The 25210-nt window shown below is 45.5% G+C and overlaps 1 protein-coding gene across 1 annotated transcript in view; it reads right to left on the reverse strand.

The window, feature by feature from the left end:
• Positions 1-18533, reverse strand: part of LOC144129705 (uncharacterized) — a 36787-nt gene extending 18254 nt beyond the window's left edge. Inside the window, exon 1 of the mRNA XM_077663803.1 lies at positions 18342-18533. Coding sequence (XP_077519929.1) covers positions 18342-18533 — 192 coding nt within the window. The remainder of the gene's footprint in view (positions 1-18341) is intronic.
• Between the last annotated feature and the right edge of the window lie 6677 nt (positions 18534-25210).

The following is a 25210-nucleotide window of genomic DNA, read 5'->3' on the forward strand; positions in this document are numbered from 1 at the left end:
AGGAAAGTTTGGAGGTAATTTACAATTTCAAACATTACCCATTACTAGACCGCTCAGTCACTGTGGAATTCCATCACTATGAATTTTTTAAATGTACAGAATACTGCACAAGGCACGCCGGCTGCGGATACTAGAGAACTGAGTAGAAAAGGGAGGGAAGAGGTTGCACAGAAAAAAACGACACTTGTACAACCATGGTTGTCAGGCAAGCGCGAACAAAAGGTTCTTAACCCACAGCAGTTCAATCCAAAGTGTCATACTGCAGTTACCACCTCATCTCTATCTACTTTGGTTCATTGGTTTGGCCTCTTGCCAAGGTTATATACCAAGTTGTACGTAGTTGATAACTTGTAATCTGTTACTTGTAATTGAATACATTTTATGTAATTTTGTAATCAATTACTTTTTCAGACTAACATTACGGGTTATACAGTTATCCTTTATTTTTATAGCATTGTTTATTGCCTCTGGGCATAAGGAGAGTTGGGAAGAAAAGAGGAAGGATATAAGTGGCGAAATTGAGGCCACGTCCCAGTTACGGCAGGAGTGAGGGCAACCCCTACCCGGATCCTCTGGAGCACAATCTCCTCTGCACGGGTAAGACCGTGAGGCGGAGGGTTATCGCACTCTGAGGGACGAGAGCACGTGTGTGGCGCCGGAGGTGTTCCTTGTGAGGAGGGTAGCATCATCTATACTGAGGAATTGAGGCATTGATGTGGGTAGGGTCGGCAAGCAGGTTGCAGAATCTGCAGACCTTTGTGAATTGATTAGGTCACGTGGGACCCACTCAATTCGAATGGCTTGCGGGATGCGAGCCACCAGGCGATGTATATTCTGGCAGATATCTGGGCTGCGGCTCACGCGTCGGAGTAGACGTATTGCTTGAAGGGCGTCAGTGCGGATGATAATGTGGGCTGTAGGGAAGCAAGGTAACTGCGGCTACAGAGGGAAGCGAGTCTTGTATAGCAACCAGCTCAGCACAGAAGGAAGAAGGTTCCGCGAATCGAAACCTGACCGTCTTGTCAAGTGCAGGCTTGCAGGGACAGTAAACTGCAGTTGTTGTTACACAGCCCTGCGTACTGACATCAACATATATAATAATTGAGCCGCGTTATTATTATAACATATATAATAATGCTAGCCGCTCAGTCGTGCGGCTAAAATACCTCTGTGAGCTTGCACAGTGTTGATTTTAGAGAAATAGGCCGGAAGTTGCCAAGATCCGTCGGTGGCTTCCCTGCTTTTGTAATTGGAATCACAGTGGCCAATTTTCAGGTCTCAGGAACAGAGCCGTTTAGCCATACTGGAGCGGTAATTGACCACTGTAATCAGTTACATTTCAGATGGAGTTATTGTAATTGTAGTTGGTAGCTTATTTTATGCAACGTGTACAAGACTGGTTATATATTACCAATGACACTATCGATGTCTCATTCATTTTAAACATGCTATTCATTATTGCTGTTCAGTGATTAGTTTTTGCTAGACTCTATAATTAAGTTCTTCAATATTATATCTATGCAGTTATATGCAGATAAAAGATTTGAACTGTCCCTTTGTTCTAGCTGGCATAGGTTGGGGCAGCTGATGATTGCATACTATTACGGCAGCTTTGACCATTCACCTGGGAAGAGGAAAAATGCAATATACTATGTTTGGTCGTGTGCAGCTGCCAGTCGTCAATGAGGTGCCAGGCACTGCCGAGGTACTGGCGTCAGGGGAAGACGAGCCCCTCGGAGACAGAGCGGACCCCCAACTGCTGAGCACGTCTCCCCTGGCTGTGCTACTCAGTACGATTGGAAATATGGGCTGCAGCAACCGAGGAGGAACAAGTGGAGGCGGCAGAAGCCGACGCAAGCGGGACAGCAGTTCCGTTGTGCACCAGCTTCTTGCGCTTCATAAAGACGAAGCCGCACAGGCGGTGAAAGCGGAGAAAAGGGCCCACAAATTTAGAAAGAAAATGTTTAGAATGACACAAGAGGGCGATGATATTAACGCCAACTTGGTTCGGCTGTTAGACAAGTACATGAAATCAAAAGAGGATAAAGAAAATAATGACAGGTAATTTAATTAAACTTTTTGCTGGCAAGTTGGTTCATTTTACTTGAAGGGATGCTTGTAGCGCGACAAAAAACAAACAAGGGACAGATGACGAACGGGACAAGTGCTACTCTCAACTAGTTTTATTGAAAGATCAATCGCACTCATTTATACAATTTCCCTTTTCCTTCAAGAACACAGTCACCAGAACACTCATGCGAATGACACACAAATTTCACACCATCACATCAGGCTATTTAAAAACTTATGCTCGTTAGAGTACATCTTTACCGAAGGGCTGGTGGCGCACTCCAACCCTTTCTTTTTGATAGTGAACGCCTCTATCAGTTCCCGTGTTAGTGCGAGCATGAAAAATGCGTCGAGAATGGGAGTGGAACGAATCCGGTAGTTCACTGCAAGTCTTGCAAATGCTCGTCATTCCTAAAATAGACAAGAGGTCATTGGTCAAAGCAAATGCGCGCTAAAGCGGGAACTGATATAGGCGTTCCATATCAAAAAGAAAGGGCTGGACTGCATCAGCAGCCCTTCGGTGAAGATGTACTCTGACGAGTACGTTTTGAGATAGCCTGATCTGATGCAGGCGTGTGAAATTGGTGTGCCATTCGCATGAGCGTTCTGGTGATTGTGTTCTTGAAGGAAAAAGGAAACTATGTAAATATGTTCGATCGATATTTAAATTAAACTAGTTGAGAGTAGCGCTTGTCCCGTTCATCTCTGTGCCTTGTCTGCTTTTTGTCGCACTACAAGCATCGCCTCAAGTAAAATGAACGAACTTGCCCAACAAAAAGTTTTATTGAACTTCATTTCTAGCACAGTGGGCCCTTCTTTCGTGTTTTCCTCTCCATCGCAAGAGTCTGTGTTAATCACACACATCACTTGGACGACATGCAAGGCAAGACGCTTGGCGTATTGCATAAGGAAAGGGCTGGTGCCGGTAGAGTTGGCTGCCGCCATAGACGTTGAAGATCTCTACTATTCTATTCCCCGCAAAGAACTGTTTACCTCTGTTCTGAAGTGCATTGAAGAGAAACCTAGTTTGGGGAGCTGCTCCAAAGACCACTCTTCAAAATATTTACCTCCTTCAGAAGAAGGCCTTAAGAATTATTTTTAACCAACCTTATGATTATCCTTCCGCTGCCCTTTTTCACAATAGTAACGTGCCGAGAATATTTAGTCTCTTTGATATACGTCTGTCCTTGCGCTACAAACAGGAAACTTGGGACAAAATTTCAACAATATCTCAAATCGCTAAGCTTGAGCTCCTTGTACCTACATACCCGCTACGCCGTCTGCGGCACTACAACCTTAACACGCCACGAACTAACTACGGGATACAGATGCTTAGATATTATCTACCCGCACTACTCAACCGCATCTTTGATGCAGGCATTGACATTAATAAATGCAGCAATGCTGACCTCCGGGCGTTCTTTCACTAAATAATTCTCTTTTTTTATGGTTTGTGGCTGTTATGTATATGGTAGAAATATGCAGGTTCGTTGAAAGCTTAGCATAACCCGACAGCACGCCAATATCATGTTGTCTTCATTCATGTATGTTGAAAATTGTTCTTTTTTATACGTTGTCAATGTGTTCACTGCTGTGAAATTAAGTGCTATAATCATTATATAGAATGTTTAAATCATGCTTCCAGTGCATGCTTTGAATTTTGTATATAACTTGTTCTTTATGTTATATTGTGCGCTTAGTTTGTGTTTCCGCTATTCATTCATGGATTGTGAATTATGCCTTAGTTTTATGTATGCCTTTCTTGTTTGCATGTGACCAATGGTGCCACTGTTGCTGGATGTTGTGGGCATTGGGAGCTTGCCAATCTACGGCATTTCTTCCCGGGGCCCACTGCTCTGTAGCAAGAAATAAATAAACTGAAACTGAAACATAAAACCCTTGGTGTTTATTTCTCCTCTCATCTACAGTGGGACAGTCATGCAGACTACCTGCGAAAGCTTTCGGCTGTTACTGGAATATTGTCACGTGGCCGAATGATCCTTCCTCAAACTGCTAAACTTCAAATATATCATGCCTTGTTTCTTCATATATAAATTATTGCATGTTAGTCTGGAGTACAACTAAAACAAAGTTCTACTTCTTCAGAAAAAGCAATCCTTCATGTAGCGAATATACAGCCAATGCACACAACTATGCATACTTTACTGCATGTAACATGATACGAGTTGATCGTATATATAAATTTTGATTACTACAGGTTATGTATTTTTCTACATCTGGTGCTAAAAAGAAAGGGTCGGACTGCGTCAGCAGCCCTTCGGTGAAGATGTACTCTTACGAGTATAAGCTTTTAGATAGCCTGATCTGATGCAAGCGTGTGAAATTTGTGTGTCATTCGCATGAGTGTTCTGGTGATTGTGTTCTTGAAGGAAAAAAGAAATTGTATAAATGTGTGCCATCGATCTTTCAATAAAACTAGTTGAGAGTAGCACTTTTCCCATTCGTCTTCTGTCCCTTGTCTATTTTTTGTCACGCTACAAGCATCCCCTCAAGTAAAATGACCAGTAAATGCAGTAAATATCATACATCCTCCTATCATCAACTACCCTGACGATCATAGCATTATCTTCGATCATCAGTGCTGTTTTCGCAAGGGCTACTCATGCGACACCCAACTTGCCGGTTTTATTTACGACATACATGCACTGACTGACGCTGGTTTTCAAGTTGAAGCAATATTTTTCGATTTTTCTTAAGCATTTGATTGCATTCCTCACCAAAGGTTGTTAAACTTTCACAACTGAACATTCACCCTTATATTATTGCTTGGATAGCAGATTTCCTCTCATCTAAAATCCAGTTCACAGCAGTTAACAACTCAAACTCATGTTTTGCTAATGTTACGTCTGGAAGGCAGTTTACTTTTTCTCATCAATATTAATGATTTACCCAGTTACGTGACGTCTATAATCAGGCTATTTGCTTATGATTGTGTGCTTTATCGATGTATAACCTGCAACGCTGACAACCAATTACTGCAGTCTGATCTAGAAGTGATAAGCACAGTGTTTTAATTGGTTAATGCCATTAAATCTTTCCAAATCTAAGGTCATGTAATTCACCAACAAGCCACATGTTCCTACCACCTACTCTCTTCATAGCTATAGTGTAGAACTCGCCACAAGTTACAAGTATCTTGGCGTGAACCTTCAGTCCAACTTATCATGGAATCATCACATTAATCTCACTCTTGCCTCCGCTAATCGTACTTTCAGACTTCTCAAACGTAATTTGAGAGGCCGCAACAAATGTAAAAAAATCTTGCGCATACCACATTATTCAGTCCGAAACTCTTCATACACGTCTGCCATTTGGGATCCTCATCAGACTTATATCTTAAGTAACATCAAAGCCTTGCAAAACCATGCTGCGTGATTCATCTTTTCTGATTATTCATGTTACACCAGTGTCACCTCATTGAAGTTTACAGCCGAGTAAGAAAATTTCCTGCCTATCACTTTCCGTAACCTTTATCACCATCCTTTCCTTCATGGTGAATTCTTTCAGCCACTGCCTATTGCCTTTCCATGTCGTGATCATCCTCACAAAGTTAAACGCATTAACTACCAGTCATCCCATTATGCATATTCTTTTTTACCCTGCACAATAACTGAACTTTACCATCACACATTGCCATATGCGACCTAAATAAGTTCCAACACCTTAATCACGCATGTTTCAACAACTAAAAAGGTTTTTTTCAGCGTACTGTCTTCTGCCTTGTCTTCTTTTATTTTTCATATGTACTTCAGCGCACTTTTTCCGGCGTTGTCTTTTCCTTGCGGTGCTGTTATCTGTTCCTAAAATTCTGCTGCTATGTGCATTGTTCAGACTCTTCTTGTGGATGTCTATTTTTCATTGATATTTGTGAAACCACAGCGGTGGCCAAGTTGTTGAGCATCTGTCTCGTATGCGAGAGGTGCGGGGTTCGATCCCCAGTGCCGCCGGGTACCCACCGGTGATACAATGGGTACAAGCTTTCCCCTGCCCTGGTGCTCGGTTTATTTAGGGTGAAATGCTTGGGAAATGGGTCTTTGACCCCCCCTTGAGAAAAAGAAAATTACCTTGTGTCATGGCGCTCTTTGGCCATAGATGCCTTTGCACCATAAAAAAAAGACGTTTGTGATTTCACCGGTTTGGTTTAGTGCATTATTATAACCTTGAAACAATGCCTTGTACCCCCCCCCCCCCCCCCCATGTAATAACCTCGAATGAGGGCCTTTGGGGATATTTTAAATAAATAAAATAAATAAACTGAACATTCATTATGAATGCTCAATATTTGTTGGTTTGCATTCATGATACCACAGCATGTGATTAGCAGTAGCAGTAATAATAATAATTGGTTTTTTGGGGAAAGGAAATGGCGCAGTATCTGTCTCATATATCGTTGGACACCTGAACCGCGCCGTAAGGGAAGGGATAAAAGAGGGAATGAAAGAAGAAAGGAAGAATTAGGTACCGTAGTGGAGGGCTCCGGAATAATTTCGACCACCTGGGGATCTTTAACGTGCACTGACATCGCACAGCACACGGGCGCCTTAGCGTTTTTCCTCCATAAAAACGCAGCCGCCGCGGTCGGGTTCGAACCCGGCAACTCCGGATCAGTAGTCGAGCGCCCTAACCACTGAGCCACCGCGGCGGGTAGCAGTAGCAGTAAGTGTTTATTTTAAAATTAACAAAAAGGAAGGAAAAGATTTTTGCCAGCCCCGGCATCTGTCATCGATACTGAAGCACCTGAGCTGGGGCAGCGGAAATACAGGACAGCAGGCAGTTTGAAGAAATGAAATGAAAGAGGTGAGCGGACAGTAAGAAAGGATAGAGGATGAGGTGATAAATACACTATTTTCATAATACATTTGTACAAGTCGCGCGCGTGCAGAGTTAATAAAAGAACGGAAAAACACGCGCACAACAGTTCGCACACAACAGCTGCAGCAGGGTGCCCAGCTGTTAATCGTCCGAGGCTGCACACGCGGAGCGTTCGGTCACTGCACGGCACTACTTGATGCAAAACAGACGGGATGTCAAGCCCCTCTGTTCGAGAAGTGCACAGAGGCTCACCAAGGTTCGCTCACGGGTGTGCGCACTGCCCTGCAGCCATAATACCGATATTTTACAGGCATAACTTCAAAGCAGTAAGCATGCATATGCACTACAAGAGTAGTATGTGAATAAGGAGTGGGTGCAGGTAACCAGTAACATCACTGTTGCTTTCAGAGTATTTAAGAATAGAAAGCACAGTGCAAAACACAGGATATGAAAGATTTGTGAAAAATTGTATTTATTATTTTTTTGCAACTACCTTTGTAGCTATGCTCAGGTCATTCAAACAGGTTACTACTTTAGCTCAAGTGTTTTGCAATCTGGTCAACATCGGAGTTCAGTTTTGTTGCCAGTTTTGTGTAATTTATATGTAAACAATGTAATAAGAACATAGCACACTACTAATACAGCACACACAGCACACCACAGTAATAAGCACAGCGTCACGAACAACCAGCGGAACCGTCCAGGCACAGATCAGAGACCGCGTTTAGTCCAGAGCACGCACGAGCGACCGAGCGTTCGGCGCTCGAGCGCCACAGTGTTCGGCGGTTCTCGTCGTCTTCTTCGTTGAGCGCCAGCGTCTAAAGATCCTAAAGCCCGTGTCCAGTCTTACAATTCCCCCCGGGCGAAAGGGCGCCATCCTGGCGGCCTAGGGCGATGCGACGACGGCGGGGTTGTAGTAAGGTTTGAGGCGGGTCGTGTGGACAATTTCGCGGCCTCGGCGGCGATGATCTGAGGATGGCGTAAGGGGTTCGATGAGGTAATTGACGGGGGATGTCTGCTGAAGAATACGGTAGGGTCCCTGGTACTTGCTAACAAGTTTGGACAAAAGGCCGGGACCTGAGGAGGGTACACAGAGCCAGACCAAAGAGTCAGGAAGGTAAGCGGGAGAAAGTGCCGGGGGATCACGGGTGCTTTTCTGCTGCTGCTGGGCGTGAGAAGTGAAGGACCGGGCAAGCTGTCGGCATTCTTCGGCATAAGTTGCGGCTTCAGAAAGAGTTGTAAATTCGGAAGCATCAGGGCGGTAAGGTAGAATGGTGTCCATTGTGCAAGAAGGCTCACGGCCGTACAGGAGAAAGTACGGAGAGAATCCGGTGGTGGCTTGAGCAGCGGAGTTATAAGCGTATGCGACAAAAGGGAGAACGCGGTCCCAGTTACAATGGTCGGAAGCAACATACATGGCCAGCATGTCGCCGAGGGTGCGATTAAAATGCTCAACCATGCCATTTGTCTGGGGATGGTAGGCGGAGCTGGTGCGGTGAACAACGTTGCATTCCTGAAGGAGAGCTTCTGCCGGACCTCTATCACTGAGCAGCTCTTTGGGCGCACCATGGCGAATAATGATGCGATGGAGAATGAAGGATGCAATGTCGTGGGCTGTAGCAGATGGTAAAGGCGATGTTTCAGCGTAACGTGTAAGGTGGTCGATGGCAACGATGATCCAGCGGTTCCCGGCTGATGTGCTGGGAAGAGGGCCATAGAGGTTGATGCCAACACGCTCGAAGGGCTGTACTGGGCAAGGCAACGGCTGCATAGGAGTGGTGGGTCGGCGACGTGGATGTTTCCGTCGCTGGCATGCAGTGCAGGACTGAACGTACTGGCAGACGTAATGGGCCATCCCACGCCAGTAGTACCGCTGTCGTAGATGGATGAAAGTCTTCAAGAATCCGGCATGGGCACACTGGGGATCATCGTAGTAGGAAGAGCAAATGAAGGAGCGCAGATGTGTCGGAATGACGAGAAGCCACTTGCGACCATCCGGGAGATAGTTGCGGCGGTAAAGGAGCTCGTCTCGGATGGCGAAATGGTGGGACTCACGACGGAGAGCACGGGAAGGAGGTCGAGACGATTGGCCAGATAGGAGATCAAAAAGGCAAATGATCCACGGGTCTTTGCATTGCTCGGAAGCCATATCAGCGAACTCAAACTTCAAAGAAGGCAGGGCGGATATACAAGGCGCTGCCTCAGATAGTACAGGGGAACGTAAGAGGGCATCAGCATCGGCATGTTTGCGGCCGAAACAATAGATAACGCGAATGTCGTGCTCTTGGAGTCGCAGAACGCATCGCGCCAGTTGACCAGAGGGATCTTTCAAAGAGGACAGGCAGCAGAGGGCATGGTGATCGGTGACAACGTCAAAAGGGCGCCCGTACAGATAGGGGCGAAATTTGACAATCGCCTAAAGGATGGCTAAACACTCCTTCTCGGTGACAGAATAGTTGGCTACAGCTTTTGTGAGTGTCCAGTTAGCGTAAGCGACAACGTATTCGTCAAAGCCTTGCTTGCGTTGAGCGAGTACTGCACCGAGGCCGACGCTGCTGGCATCGGTGTGGAGTTCCGTCGGAGAACGAGGGTCGAAGTGACGCAAAATTGGTGGAGTGGTGAGGAGGCGACGGAGTGTCGTAAACGCTTCATCACAGGCTGGCGACCAGGCCGAAAGGTCGTGGCTGGAAAGGAGCTTGTTCAGGGGGTCGACGATAGTGGCAAAATTGCGGACAAAGCGGCGGAAGTAGGAGCAGAGGCCGACGAAGCTGCGGAGGTCTTTTACAGAAGTGGGCTTTGGAAATTCAGCCACAGCTCGCAACTTGGCCGGGTCCGGGAGACCGCCATCTTTCGACACGACATGACAGAGAATGGTGAGCTGCCGAGCTCCGAAGCGGCACTTTTTCAAATTAAGTTGGAGGCCAGCGTCGGCCAGACAGCGAAGAACAGCCTCGAGGCGCTGGAGGCGAGACGGAAAGTCCGAGGAAAAGATTACAACGTCGTCTAGATAACAAAGGCACGTGTGCCATTTGAGCCCTTGGAGTATGTTGTCCATCATGCGCTCGAATGTGGCGGGTGCATTGCAGAGTCCGAAGGGCATGACATTAAATTCATAGAGCCCCTCGGGTGTGACGAATGCAGTTTTTGGGCGATTGGCCTCCGTCTTTTTTTCTTGACCAGAACCACTGGCGATGCCCACGGGCTGTGAGACGGTTGTATCACGTGACGCTGGAGCATGTCGGTCACCTGGGCGTCAATGATGCTGCGCTCAGAGGCTGACACGCGGTACGGACGTTGGCGCAAAGCGGCATGCGTTCCAGTGTCAATACAGTGGGTAACGGTGGTGGTGTGGCCCAAGGAAGGTTGCCGGTAGTCAAACGAAGCTTGAAAACGCTGCAGAACGGCTACAAGCTGGTCTCGTTGAGTAGACGTCAGGGCGGCGTCGACGGAATGGTGAAAAATATCGACAGACGACTGATTCGTGATGGGAACAGGCGTAATGGCGCTGACGTGAAGGCCGGCCGTGCTAACGACGAGGGGGTATGCAGAGGCGGGATCGAGAACAGTAACGTTACCAAGCGATTGGCCACGGAGTAAAGTGGTAGGGCAGGAGAACGGGTTGACTACATAAATAGCGCTGGAGCCACGAACAATTGTCAGCACAGCATGAGGCAGCAAAACAGACTTCTGGTCAGTGCATCGTAAAGAGGGGGTATAAGTCACAGTTGCATCTGAGAGCACAGCACAAGAAAGAGGCACCAGCACTGAAGAGAAAGGTGGAACGTCTGTGTCCTCTGAGACGACCACAGTAGTGGCAGCAGCACCGGTTACGTCCAAGGGGGCGTCACTGTAGGGCGACAAGTCAAGCTGAGCACGGGCGCAGTCAATAACAGGGTGATGTGAGGAGAGGAAGTCCCAACCAAGGATAACGTCATGAGAGGAGCGGGCGAGGACGATGAACTCGATTGTGTAGGGAACGTTCCCGATGAGCAGGCGGGCGGTGCAGGCGGCTAACGGTCGAATGTCCTGAGCGCTGGCCGTGCGGAAAGAAACGGGAGGAAGGGGCGTCGTCACTTTTTTGAGTCTGCGACAGAGGGTGTGACTGAGAACCGAAACGGCTGCGCCAGTGTCAACAAGTGCTTCGACGGCGACTCCTTCAACGAAAACAGTAATATTGGCAGGTGCAGAAACAGGTCTTGAGTGAGCCGCTGATGACGCAGTTCTTGCCTCCGGAACTGCGGTGGTTAGTTTTCCGCGTGGACGGCGGGTTGGCGACGGAGCATTGGAGAACGGGAACGACGGCCAGGAGACGGTGAGCTGTGGGAGCGGGGATGGTAACTAGGAGAGGAATCCGGAGGCGGCAAGTGTGACGCAGGCGAGGACGACGGCGGAAGGTCGTACGTTGGCTCACGCCTATAATCGTAGGGACGGTGGTCACGACTGCGACACAAACGAGCCACATGACCAGCGATGCCACAGGCGTAGCAAATAGTGCGGTTGTCTTGTGTGCACCAGGGGTTGAGTGGCTGCAGCTGTGATCGGGGGTGTGCAACCGGATGGTAAGGTGGGGTTGCAGGTCGCTGGGGTTCTAACTGCCGGGTAGGTGGCCTGTAGACGGACAGCAGGTGAGGGCCATGACCGCAGGTGGTAGGCAATGCGCGGGTGCGAAGCTCCAGGGCGAGGGATCGTTGGCACCTCCACCACTTGTAATAACACAGCACACTACTAATACAGCACACACAGCACACCACACCACAGCACAGTATTACGAGCACAGCACAGTAATAAGCACAGCGTCACGAACAACCAGCGGAACCATCCAGGCACAGATCAGAGACCGCGTTCAGTCCAGAGAACGCACGAGCTTCGGAGTATTCGGCGCTTCTCGTCGTCTTCTTCGTTGAGCGCCAGCGTCTGAACATTCTAAAGCCCGTGTCCAGTCTTACAACAATGTCTTCTGATATCACTCATTTTAGGTTATTTGAATATGCATACATTACCATTCATCTCTGTTGTCACTTTTCTCTTAACTTTGCTATGGCCTGTTCAGAACTGGACGCTCTTCTTTTATAAACTGGTAATGAAACAACCAAATCTCTGCCGATCAGCAAAACACTAAGCGTCTGTTTTTGTAGCTCTCACGAAAAGCTAAAGATTGTGCCACCTTATGCCAGATTTGCCAGATTTATGCAAAATGCTTCAGTTGCCTGCAAGGTGGTTCGCCAGGGCATTCCTTATTGCTACTCCTGACGGCTCTAATCGGCTACTCGTGTATACTGGTTGGGGACGCCTTTCGTTTGTACTTTGCACCGCACTCAGCCATCCTGCATCACACCCATCACTGAATTGCTCGCAGACATTGTGTAGCACACAAGCAGCTCGGACCACAATGTTCACATTGTGAATACTGCACTCGAGGCCTTTCAACAGCATTCTGAAGCGTGCCTTAACACGTCCAAACGCATTTTCTACGACACGTCTGGCACTTGACAGATGGTAGTTGAAGGTCTGTGCGGGCGACCCAGCAGTTCCAGAAAAGGAGTAGGGCTTCATTACATTCCTCTGCAGGGCGAACGCTTGGTCAGCAAGAAGCACTGGGCCAACTTGCACCCCTTGAATTGTCCTTGTTTCTAATTGAAACAGGTCACTGTCTAAAATACGCGGAAGTCGTGAGGTTTGAAACACTGCAGAGTCATTATTTTTGCCAGGACTCCCACTGTTGGTGTACAAAAACTTGTACTTGTGGTCAACCACAGCGAGGAGGATGATGCTGTACCACCCTTTATAGTAAAAATAATCTGCCGCCTCTTCCTTTGGAGGGCACACCTCGATGTGGCAGCCATCCAGGGCACCAACACCTTGAGGAAATCCACAAACTGCAGCGAACTGGCGCATGTGCTCCTGCAATTCATGCAACTTCGGGAAACACACAAGTTGAGCTTCCAAGTTGTTAACAATTACGGCGCAGAACTCGCGAAATATCATGTTCACAGAGGCAGGGCTCACGCCAAAAAGGTTCGCTACAGTCCGCTCTTCAGCTGACGTTGCGAGGCGGTAAAGGCCAATCGCCACGCGTTTTTCCAGAGCGATTGCCTTTCGCATGCTGGTGTCTTGCCGACGCATGTTCTCGCAAACGCCCACAATATAGTGAAATGTGGGGCGGTTCATTCTGAAATTATCGCGGAAGCCGCTGTCTGGAAGATGGGGCAGCGTCGTCTCGTACCACGAATTTGGGCGTGGATACATCCATAACGCTCGCTGCCGCGTGCATTGAAGAACCGCCGCCAACAAAAGGCGTTTCGATCGCCTGCGATGACGCCTAATTTTCGCTTCCAGCATGTCGATTTCGGCGCTCAGAGCAAGCCGCTGCATGCGGAGACGTTGAAGTGCTGCCTGATGCGCCGCAAACACAGCCCAAAACTCAACGTCGGCGTCGTCCCCACCGTCCGCCACAGGCCCGCGTGAAGCCATCGCAGCCTGAATGCTGAATGTCGACACACTCACAATACACGATATTGCACACACAGAACGTAAGCAGGCAATTAGACGCCGCACGTGACTGCACTGATCACGTACACGAGGTGCGCTTGCAATCAAAAGAGGCACAATGCTCCCACGACGGTTTCCAGCACAGTAGTGGCTACAAGTGGCTATTATGCCGGCTAAAAAGTCAGCTAAAACCATCGTTTGTAGACTTCTTTTTGCTTTTCGTTTATGTCCGCCACATGCGTAACCAAAGCTCTGCCCCGCAGGGGGCAGTGCGATAAACAACCTTTTTTTTTCTTTCATTTATCCTCTTTAAAGTAACCGTATTTATTAATACACTGGTATACGTGCAGTCACAAATTCGCAATGGAGGTGATCACATGGTGATTTCCGTCACACTAACCGACATGCCTAAACCGCGTGTAAGCACGGCCAACTACGGTTTGCGCTAACCATAGTTAAGTCCTATAACCACAGTTAAGCTTAACCATGGTTAAGGCTGCCCGTGTAAAGAGGGTATAAGGGAGCCCGGAGCGGGCTAGCCCCAGAGGATCTAGCGCGGAGCTACGTGGTGCTATGTAATAAGCCAACTGGGTTGCCCTTGTGGGTCCGCCTCGATGCCGAGTTGCAAATCCCGCACATATCCCACGTCGAGCCCCTATGGGCAGCCCGTGCCGGGCCCACATGGACCCCCAATTCTGAGCCCCATTTGTGCTACTGGGGATCCTCTCCTCACCTGAGCTATCGCCAGTTCTCTAATGGTTTGAGCATGCGCCTCTTCTATGTACGGTATCAGTTTCCATCCTCAGTTTGACGTGTGCCCGCCGGTCTTCCTATTAGTGAAAGTTGCCCATTGGTTCGGTGCTCTGATGTCTTAGGCTAAACATTCCAGAGAAACTGATATTTCACCTCGCAGTATGCATTCCTAACAAGTTGGTCACAGAGCTGTTTGGCAAGGAAACCCATTCGCCAGTGAAATGAAAACCACCATCTCCCTTTTACCGCCTGCTATGCCTTCTGTCTCATCGGATCGAATCTGCTACCCAGAGGGATCATCGATTACCTGTTTTTCTTGTAACATGCACTTCCCACTGTCGTCGGCCGTTTTTCTATCCTGAGCGCTATGGGATGTCTGCACCCCGTTTAGATATTGTGTGGTGTTCGTCTGGTGCTTGTTTCAGGGTGCAATGGCAGCAGGGCCGAATTTCTGCACTATCCTGGGAACAAGGATCAGAGGACGTGCGTGATTCTCAACGCCACCACGGAGCAGTTAACTAGAACACTGCCATTTATTGCTTCTTATGTCCATTACTAGAATCCGCTCACCGAATAGTACTGTTGTATGTCGAAATACAAAACGAACACGAATCACGGCTAAGAACAATACATTCCGTGTTTATAGAAACTACGGGGCGATTACTTTGGTTGAATTTGCTCTCTAATAACCATTGGTACCGTTCGTAGTAAAGTGAGCAACACGAGTACCGGCGATGCATAGCCGACAATGCCGATGTTTACCGGACATGAGTGAAGCATCGACCGCGTTATTTTGACAGTAAGCTGTCGCTTTGAAGACAGACAAAAAATGTGGAAACCACGCCTAAGTCGCTCTTGAAGCAAAAAATCGCCGCAGAAAAAATATAAAAAATTCACACTTGTTAGTCTACCATTCTAGCTCAGGGATTTCAGTATTTATTATGTTATTTAATACCTTATGGTATGCTACCGTAATGGTATGGCATGGTGTGGTATGGTATGATATGGTATGGTATGGCATGGCATGGTATGGCATGGTATGGCATGGTATGGCATGGTATGCTATGCTATGCTATGCCATGCTATGGTATGGTATGGTATGGTATGATATAGTGTCGTACGGTTTTTATCGTATGGTACGATATGTTTTGGTATCCTATGGTATGGTGTGGTATGGTACCTTATCCTATGGAATGGTAGGTATATGAAATTTAGCGTCCTAAAGCGACACGGGAAGAATACGAACCAATTAATTGGCGCACGAGAGGTCTCCTTTACTGCCATCATGTCTGTGTAGCACTGTTGGATCTAAATGAACGGAAGAACACTGACGAAATCACTCTAACGCCTGTACAGACGCAAAGATGGGCTGTGAAATAAGTTCACTGATGAAAGCTGAGATTATGATTGGCATCCAATTCACCTGTACCAACAAATAGGATAATTTGGGTTGTGTACGCGGCCAAGATGGCTGCAAGAGACGAGAATCAAGAACGATGGCCATCCGAGAATTAGAAAACAATAATGATAACAATAATTGGCTTTGGGGGAAAGGAGATGGCGCAGTATCTGTCTCATATATAGTTCTGTCTCATGTATCTCAAGTGAAATTTTCGAATACGAATCGAATACGAATATGAAGAAAAAATGGCTTCGAATATCGAATCGAATATCGAATATCTGGCCAGCACAAAAAATAAATTCAGAAAAGATAAACAAGCAAACATTGCTGCTCATATTTTTTTCATAATAGTGTATGGCCTTTGCAACTTAAATAAACGAAACTAGACTGCCTGAGCACCGTGTAAAAAAATCATGATGTGCTCAGAAATGTATACTACTTAATTGAACAGCATAACAGTATCAAACCTGCAATGTGGTCAGGCAAAATGAAATCCATAACATGACAAGACTGGAAACGAAAATAACATGATTGCTAGTAAAACCTCATTAATTCGGATTGCAAAGAACCGACAGAAATGGCCGGGTTATCCGAAGGTCGATTTATAAAATTCCCCCCCCCCCAAAAAAAAAAAACTGTCAAAAACGCGGTGGTCTAATGAGGCGGCTCTATCCTGTAAGCCCGTGGCGAACACCGAGTTTCGAAGTGCTGGAAGACATCGCCAACGTAAGCGAGGTGAGAACGCACATTGAAGTCGCAATGGCGAGCTGCTTCTAAAAAGAAAAAAAAATTGACCAGCGACGCGTCAGTCAGCGTCATAAAGCGGCACGGTGCTGAGATTGGACTACTGGCGATTGCGCGGGCCGACACTTGCCATTGTCACGAGCAAGTGGCGAAGCTCAGAAACCAAAACTACGCGGCCAGGTTATTTTTTTTTTTGACCTAGTGACGGGGGCCCTCCGGACGTTGTCACGCCTGCCGTTACGTCCACTTAAGAGGTGCATGGGTTACAGTCCACAATGTAAGAAATAGGTGGGATTTTTACAGTATCGCTTGCCCTGCTATGACACCTCGACTCGCCCCTTCGGGAGCCTCACGCGAAATTCCGCAAGTAGGCTTTCCCGCGTAGCGTAGTTGACCAAAACAAGATGGCGGTAGTCACGCTCAGAGAGTTAAGGTGACAAAACGAATGCCATTGGTTTGGGCATTAATTATATAACATATTACGGAAGGATAAAAAATAAACGCGCTTTCGCGTTGCAATTGTTAGAAGCGGGTCGTCCCCCATCTGGTTCGCAGCACCTGTGGTATGTGGAAAAGCCCACTTGCGCAATTTCGCACAAGGTGAAGCCTAGTGGCATCGGAATGCGATCGGTCCACGCGATAAACGATGGAGATCAGAGAACAGGGCCTTTATATTGTTTTACTGGAACTTTAAGCTCTATATTCAGATAATTTGCCCAGATATTGCGCTTTTGCCACAATCAAATTTACGAAAGTTGGCGCGGTATACGATCGCTGCCGACTACTCGGGAAATTTCGAATATTCGGAAATTCCCGAATATCGTTTCTCGAATACGAATATGAACCGAATATGAAACATATTCGATTCGTATTAGAAATTTCGAATATTCGCACACCCCTAATCTCAAGTATAGTTCGGCATCTGTTTCATATATCGTATATATTAAGACTGCGGCGGCGGTCGCGTGTTTGTTAAGACGAAATTCTGGAGGGCGATGCGCTCTCCGCTCTCAGTGTACGCTGAAGAACCCCAAGTGGCGGAAATCCTCTGAAGTCCCCCAGTACGACATCCCCCATAGCCTTAGTCGCTTTAGGGCATTAAACTCTATAGAAACAAAACCAGTACTTTTTCGTTCATTGAAAGTAATTGTGAAAGTTCTGAAACAGAAGCCAGAATAGTTGGTGGAGGAGTCCGCTTTACTCGGTGTCACGTTTCTCGTCAGCTAGCGCTTTACTTGTGTTGAAATGAGCAAATATTACCGGCGATATAAATAAGATGTCGCCTTTAAGCTGCCGTAGGCCGATGTTGCCTCGTAACAGTTTTGCCAGTTCAGCGTGTTTCAAACCTTCACCTACGTGAAACAACACTCATTAAAAAAGCAGATTGTTGCTGGCGAGTCCCAAGATCTGTACTTACCTGCATACTCACGCAAGGCCGGCGACCAACCGCGCACTAGCAAGCGGCTGTTTTCTGCTGATCTACTTTGTGCTACAATCACGGGAACGTCCTGGCAACCTTGACGACAATTACCTTGCGCGACAACAGTCTTGTAGGTATTGGTAACGCTACCAAAAAACGGAAAGGGACGTCCCTTTCCGTATTTTGGTAGCGCTCATCAATACCTTCAAGGATGCATTTCCAACTAGCCCCAATTGTAGCTCTTGCGACAGCAGTGTCTCTTGTCGCCCTGTTTTCCAACCGCTGAAGCTTCACTTGTAGTCGTTTTCGTTTTGTAAGACTTTTTTATGTGCATGTCTCCCACTGACAGCACCCTTGCACTTCAACTTTAGTATGCCCCTTTATATATACCTGAATGTTCGTGGGAGCATTCTGTTCGATTTCTGTTCCAATAGTGTATTTTTGTCACTGCATATCTTTAGACCAATGTATGCACTGGAAACGTGCTTGACATGCCTTAGATACCCAAGCGGGGGCGACATGTTAGTGCAGCTGGGCGCGTTGCTGAGTACAAAAACAACCGCTAAGCTTTTCCAGAAGGGCTCCTTCAACAGACCGAAGCCCACGTGGTCCACGTAGCAGTGTCCTCACATTGTGGTTGTCGCCGTACGTCCGCATGACTTGCGTGATGATTACCACCATGCAGCTGAGGATGATCGCCAGTCGGATGATGCCCGTCCACGCAGGGTACGAGTACTCGAGCAGCTGGTTCTTCTCGGTGGTCACCGAGCCCAAGCAGACGATCTGCACGGGGTGGAGGCCAAGGCAAATGAGCACCGCCATTAGCTGGTTGCCGCATGTGGCTTTAGCGTCCGGCCGCTGAGTCGGAGGTTGTCCGATAAAAAAAATTGAAAATTGGTTTTTGGGGAAAGGAAATGGCGCAGTATGTCTCACATCTCGCCGGACACCTGAACCGAGCCGTAAGAGAAGGGATAAAGATTGGACTGAAAGAAAGGAAGAAGAAAGAAGTGCCGTAGTGGAGGGCTCCGGAGTAATTTCGACCACCTGGGGATCTCTAACGTGCACTGACATCGCAGAGCACACGGGCTCCTTTGCGTTTCTCCGCCATCGAATAAAATCCCAGCTGCGGGAATTCCACGCAGCAAATCCCGCGTGCTGTGAACTCAAGTGCGAGAATTCAAAGCGGCCGAAATTTATTTTATTTGTTTTATTTGTAACATTCATTCAGACACAAACGGTCTTGGATGACAGAGCAAAAAGGCAGATGCTCTCTAATTAATCCGGAGCCCTCTGCCACGGCAAATATTTCCGACAACTCACAACCCCCTCCCCTCCTCTCCTTCGTCCCTTGCCTCCGGCGCAGCTCCGCCGTCCGAAATGGGTTTGTCAGATATTGTGCTTTTCCTTTCATCAAAACCGATTAACATTATTAATATCATAAGGATCTATGTTATATCATTATATTCATTTTGTTATATAATTCTTTCAAGATATATCATTATTAATATGGTAATTTTCGGTCACTGTACTTTTCGTTGTGTCGCAGCCATCTCAGTTACTGCAGTAAATCATGGGCAATAAGGTACAAAACATATTTACATCATTGCTGAGGCCCCAAAAACATGCTTTGCAATTCGTAGATCTTAATCCTTCTGGAACTTCCAGAAATATCGTTTTTAGAGCTCATCAAGTAATGTCGTTTTACACCAAAACTCGAAACGCTTCCGCGAAGCAGATTGGTAGAAAACACCCGCTCGCTATAGTGTACTTAGTGTTGCAGCTGTTGTAGCCCGAAAACCACTCTTGCCATACACCTTACGAGTTTACAAAATATCTCTTGCTATGAATAGCACTAACACGAACTACCCTCTGACCTTTCATACGATCTGTAAACCCGTTTGCAACACGGGGCAAGCCAGCAATGGTAATTCTAGTCTTCGCGTCTGTCTCAATGTGCACGAAGAAAAACAAGTAGATTTGTACGGAGCAAAATAACACGTTACCAACTGCAATAAAATATGACAGGAATTTTCACCTTACCACCAACGACAATGTCTTGAAATAAAAGCATGGCTGCAACTTTTGATTTGATACTTAGTGCATTTGAAGCGGCCTACTTATGTGCTCTTGTTTTATGTTTATATTCGGTCATTGACTAGCCATATCAGCTATCGGTCAAAATATTCAAATATCGGCAGAAAATGTTTTCTTACAACTAAATAAAACCTTTCTGAATCTTGAATAATATTTTTTGCTCGAGCGACACCTTTATTGTTTAACTACTAATCTTTGATTTTCCTCTTCGAAACTCATCAGAGCTGTCATGATTAAGGCTCGAACGGCACAAGCCCTGATAGCACATCCTAAGCTTGCTGTCATTAAACATGGCGGAAATGAGTGGTTGTGAACTTTAGAAGCAGCCCACCGGATTAGAGTAGCAGATCTATGAAAATTACGATCTGTAGTCTCTCTTGTCGGAGAACTAACAATTCTTGAGTTAGTTGGTACGGGTTCGTTTTACGATTCTTGAAGAAAAGCAAACTCATATAAAGAGAAAGACGACGACACTGAAGCGGTTCTATGCGGCCGCATTTCACCATCATTTTAACATTGCGCATCAATGATCTAGGAATGAGTCTTCAAGTAATAAACATTTCACGTGTCGTAGAACACGACGCATATTTTCCGTGGAGGCCCATGATTTTCGTCAACGAACCTATTAATTCTCTCGTTTTGGTTGCCTAAATATATCCAAACACAATGCGTGCTGTTCACGATAGCGCAGAAAGCATTTTTTTCTCAGCAGATATCACCGTAAGCTTACCGAACCGTAGAGGGAGCAGATTTGTTTTAAGTTTTGATGAAAATGCGCGGTGCTGTCGATACCAAACTCAAGCGAGAAAGTTGGAATCACGGTCGAGGAACCTCCCGCCATTGCAGGCAACTACTGCGGAAAGCCCCCATTTTGGATGTCAAAGGTCAGGTGCCAATACGCTTCGCTACTTGTTGGTCGTCGGTATGCTTGTGTCGATTGCAGTATAAAACCGAGATACTAAATTATCTAAGCGAACATAGACAAAATATATTTTTGCTTCGTTCATCATTTATGGCTTGTGTCAGGATTTCCCGCGCCGATTCACAGCCAGTAAAAGCGGGCGCTTAATCTACAAAGATCCGACAATAAGAAACTCGGCATAGCCTTTGGAACTACGTTACATGACGAAGGGAATTACTACGTTTCTTCTTTTCCTCTCCCTAGCGGCTGAAGGCATTCGCGAAAATTGTTATCCCAGCTTTTTAATGCGTTGATGATTACTTCAAGAAATAAATGTTATTACTCATGTATATGGAAGAAGACTTGCGGAATGAACGAGGTTCACCAGAACCTAGTGCCGATGGTTATTGTCCTGAATTTTTAACTTTTAACTAAACTATACCTTCCCCGAAACATTGAAGCTATGGTTATTAAAACTAGGCGCTAAGCATGAAAGTGTAGAAGCATTACTTTTTTGTTAATTTACCTGCCTCAACAGTCAGAACTGGTTGAGCATAAAGTGCTTAAGGTGGACTGCCATTTTCTTTTATAAGTCGCCTGCACCTATTCGGCAAGGTGAAAACATTTCTGATGGACATCATGGGAGAGAAATTATGATGATGATCATCAGAATGACTATGTCCACTGCTGGACAAAGCCCTCTCACATATCTCTCCAACTAACCCTGTCCTGTGCCAGTTGCGGCCACCCTATTCCCGAAGTCTTCTTAATCTCATCTTGCCCACTTGACTTTCTGCCGCCCCCTCCTACCTTTCCCTTCCCTTGAAATGACATTTTTTTTCAGGTTGTGTTCGAGGCCGCCGCACGTAAGGCAGGTCAAGGCCTGGCGGAGACGACTGAAATGGCCAGTCTGTCATCCTTAAGGACCGTCGGTTATCTTGACTTCTCATTACATGGCCTGCCCAAGGCTATTTCTTCCTCTTGATTTAGACTAGAATGCCATTAACATGTTTGATCCCTGACCCACTCTGCCCTCTTCCTGTCCCTTAACGTTACGCCTATATTTTTTCTTTCTATAGCTCGCTGCTGAGCTGAACCCTTTTCGCTAGCCTCCACGTTTCTGCCCCTTAGGTGAGTACTGGTAAGATACAGCTGCTGTACACTTTTCTCTTGAGGGATATTGGTAAACTGCCATTCATGATCTGAGAGAACCTGCCAAATGCTCTCCACCCCATTCTTATTCTTCCAGTTATTTTTCAATTCAATTTATTTTCCCAAGTACACATGATGAGGGTCGAGGGAAAAGGCCAGAAATTGTGGGTTGACATGCCCCTCTGCCCCTATATTGCAAGGCAGCAGGCAACATGCAAATTACATACACAAGTAATGACGCAAAATGCAAACAATGGTTGTCAAGAACGGTTTGCGCATCATTAGAAAACACAATAAGGAGTGAAGCGGACACACAAAAAAAAGAAAAAAAAATGCAACAGAAAAATATATTTCATAGAAAAACATGTCCGGTTAATAAAGTCAGGTCAACACATTATGGAACGAAAAAGATAAAGAAGCAGTGAAAGCATGGTGAAATCTATAAAGTAGCACATACATCCTGTATATATTTGCGGCATGCTCGTGATACATCAACTTTTGCAGCGTTAAACTTATTTAAAGGATGGGGCAATTTGTTTGTTACGCTATATGTACCATATATTGTGCGGCATGTTTGGAATATGCCACAGTTCGCTGTGTCTGCTAGGGTAAACTTGTAGATTTAGCGAAATTGTGCCGTGTCACGCAAGTAATTCAAATTTTGTTTTTTGTTCTACTTATACCTTTCCACCAACCTAAAATTATACATTTCATATACTTTAAGAGCATTGAACTGGCGGAATAAGTCGCGTGTGTTTATATCAGAATCGACGTTTAGTATTGCACGTAGAGCCTTCTTCTGCAAAACATAAATCTAATTTTTGTTGGTAGCTGTAATTGTTCCCCCAACTTAGTGCGCATAGTTTACTTGGGACATAAAGAGCGAATTATACAGGAGAAGCTTAACTTTGCATGGAAGTAAGTGACGATGCCGGTTATTGATACCTGTGGCACGAGAAAGCTTACTGATGACAGCGTTCACATGATTGTCCCAGCTTAGCTGGCTGTCGAAATGTACCCTTAATATCTTAATATTATCTACAACCTCCATCGTTTCGAAACCAAGCTTAAGATTGTGTGGTAGACTAATGTTTTTGTTTTTGGTTTGAATGTAATATCCTTAGTTTCAGTTGCATTAATTTTCAACTGATTATTAAGGAACCATTGATGGAGTGTACTTCGTGTCCTATTCATTCATTCATTCATTCATTCATTCATTCATTCATTCATTCATTCATTCATTCATTCATTCATTCATTCATTCATTCATTCATTCATTCATTCATTCAGAATATATTTCAGACAACGAAGAGGTTGTCCAGGGTTTACTACCCTGACGTACGCCAGCAGTTACTATTTTTTTTACTGAGGATCGAAAGCTATTAATACTTACAAACTGAAAGCGGTGTGCAAGATATGACGAAAGAAGCGCATGAACACGACCCCTAAAGCCATAGTCGAACAGTTTTGCCAAAAGTATATTTTGATTGATGTACGCGAAAGCGTGCCAAAAAACTATAAACACCAAGGGCGTTTCTTTTGCTCGAAACATTGTAAGATATACTCTTTTTGGCTTAGCAATGCTGTCTCGGTCGATTTATGTTTGATAAAACCAAACTGCGAATCTGTTATTATTTGATGTCTGTCACAAAAGCATGATATTCGCGTCTGGATTATTTTTTCCAGTCCTTTAGAAAAACTGGCAGCACGGAAACTGGCCTATAATTTTAAACACAATGCTTATCGCCTTTCTTACAAAAAGCTGTCAATTTAGCAATTTGCATGCGCCGTGGGAACACTACGCATTCAAAACTTAAATTCATGTGCTAAAATTGGGGCTACGATATCTAACACATGCTTCACAGGCCGTCTCTGCAAATCATCCGCATCATGGCATCTGCTGGTCTTCATTGTCAAAAATGCAGTGAATACTTCAGAACATGTAGTTGCACTGAGATACATAGAATCGCTGATTTGCCTGATGCGAGCATCATATGACATGTTTGACGAACTTAGGTATTCTCGGGTAATGAAATATTGATTGAAAGCTTCTGCTAGTTCCTGCCTATTTACACTATTTACACTATAGTGATCCGGATCTGCGGTCACTATCTGCCCTAAGCAGACGTGTTCCCTTATCACTGCCAGCGCCTTGTATACCAATTGTAGCCCGGTGTTCCTTTCCGAGACAGTTGAAGATTACTTTGCTCTTCTACATATTAATTTTTAGACTGACCACTACGGCCTACATAAGTCATTGATCATGTTTTGCAGCTAATCTCCTGATTGACCGCAAGTCAATGTCATCACCAAATTACAAATTACTTAGGTATTTTCCGTTAACTCACATCCCCAACTGTTCTCAGTCCAAGCCTCGGAACCCCTCCTGCAAACGGGCGATGAATAGCATTGCCTGACACCATTCCTTATTGAAATTTTATTGATGACTTTTTGAAGGACTATTGTAGCTGTGTAGTCGATGTAGCTATCTTCTAGCATAAGACTCGTCAACATCCCGATTCTGTATTGCTTGTATGGCTGCTGTTTCGACTGAGTCAAATTCTTTCACGTGACCTATAAACGGTGTATATATATATATATATATATATATATATATATATATATATATATATATATATATATATATATATATATATATATATATATATATATATATATATATATATATATATATATATATATATATAAGTTGGTTATACTCTGCGCGTTTCTCTAACATCTGATAGATAGAGTGGATGTGCTCTACCGTCAAGTACCCTGCCTGGTCAATTTTCTGATTAAAGTCTAAGGTTCTCCTGACGTTATTAGCGATTACACAAGTAAATACGTTATACGCAAGGGACAGTAAGCTGATCGGTCAGTAATTTTTCAAGTCCTTAACTTCTTCTTCCTTATGGATTAACATGATGTTAGCGTTCTTCCAAGCTTCTGGTACGGTCGAGGTCATAAGTCACTGCATATACAGGGCGGCAAATTTTTTAGCACAATCTCTCCTCCGTCCTTTAACAGATCTGCGGTTCCTGATTCTCACTGGCTGCTTGTCAACTTTTCATTGCTCCTAAAATTTTCTTCACTTCCTCTTTTATTGCTGGCAGGAAGTCCAAGTCCTGTGCGCTACTGCTTCTCTCATCAGCGTCCTGATTACACTGGCTGCTGTATAGATTTGTGTGAACTCCTCGGCTACATTAAATAACTATTCATATTGCTAATGATATTGCCCTCTGTCTCTTAACGAATACATCTCGTTTTTGCCTATACCTAGTTTCCTCTTCACAGCAGAGCATGCTTGATTGTCTCTATATTAAACTCCGTTATGTCAGCGCTTGATTAA

The sequence above is a fragment of the Amblyomma americanum genome, chromosome 4 (assembly GCF_052857255.1).
Source record: "Amblyomma americanum isolate KBUSLIRL-KWMA chromosome 4, ASM5285725v1, whole genome shotgun sequence".
Lineage (NCBI taxonomy): Eukaryota > Metazoa > Arthropoda > Arachnida > Ixodida > Ixodidae > Amblyomma > Amblyomma americanum.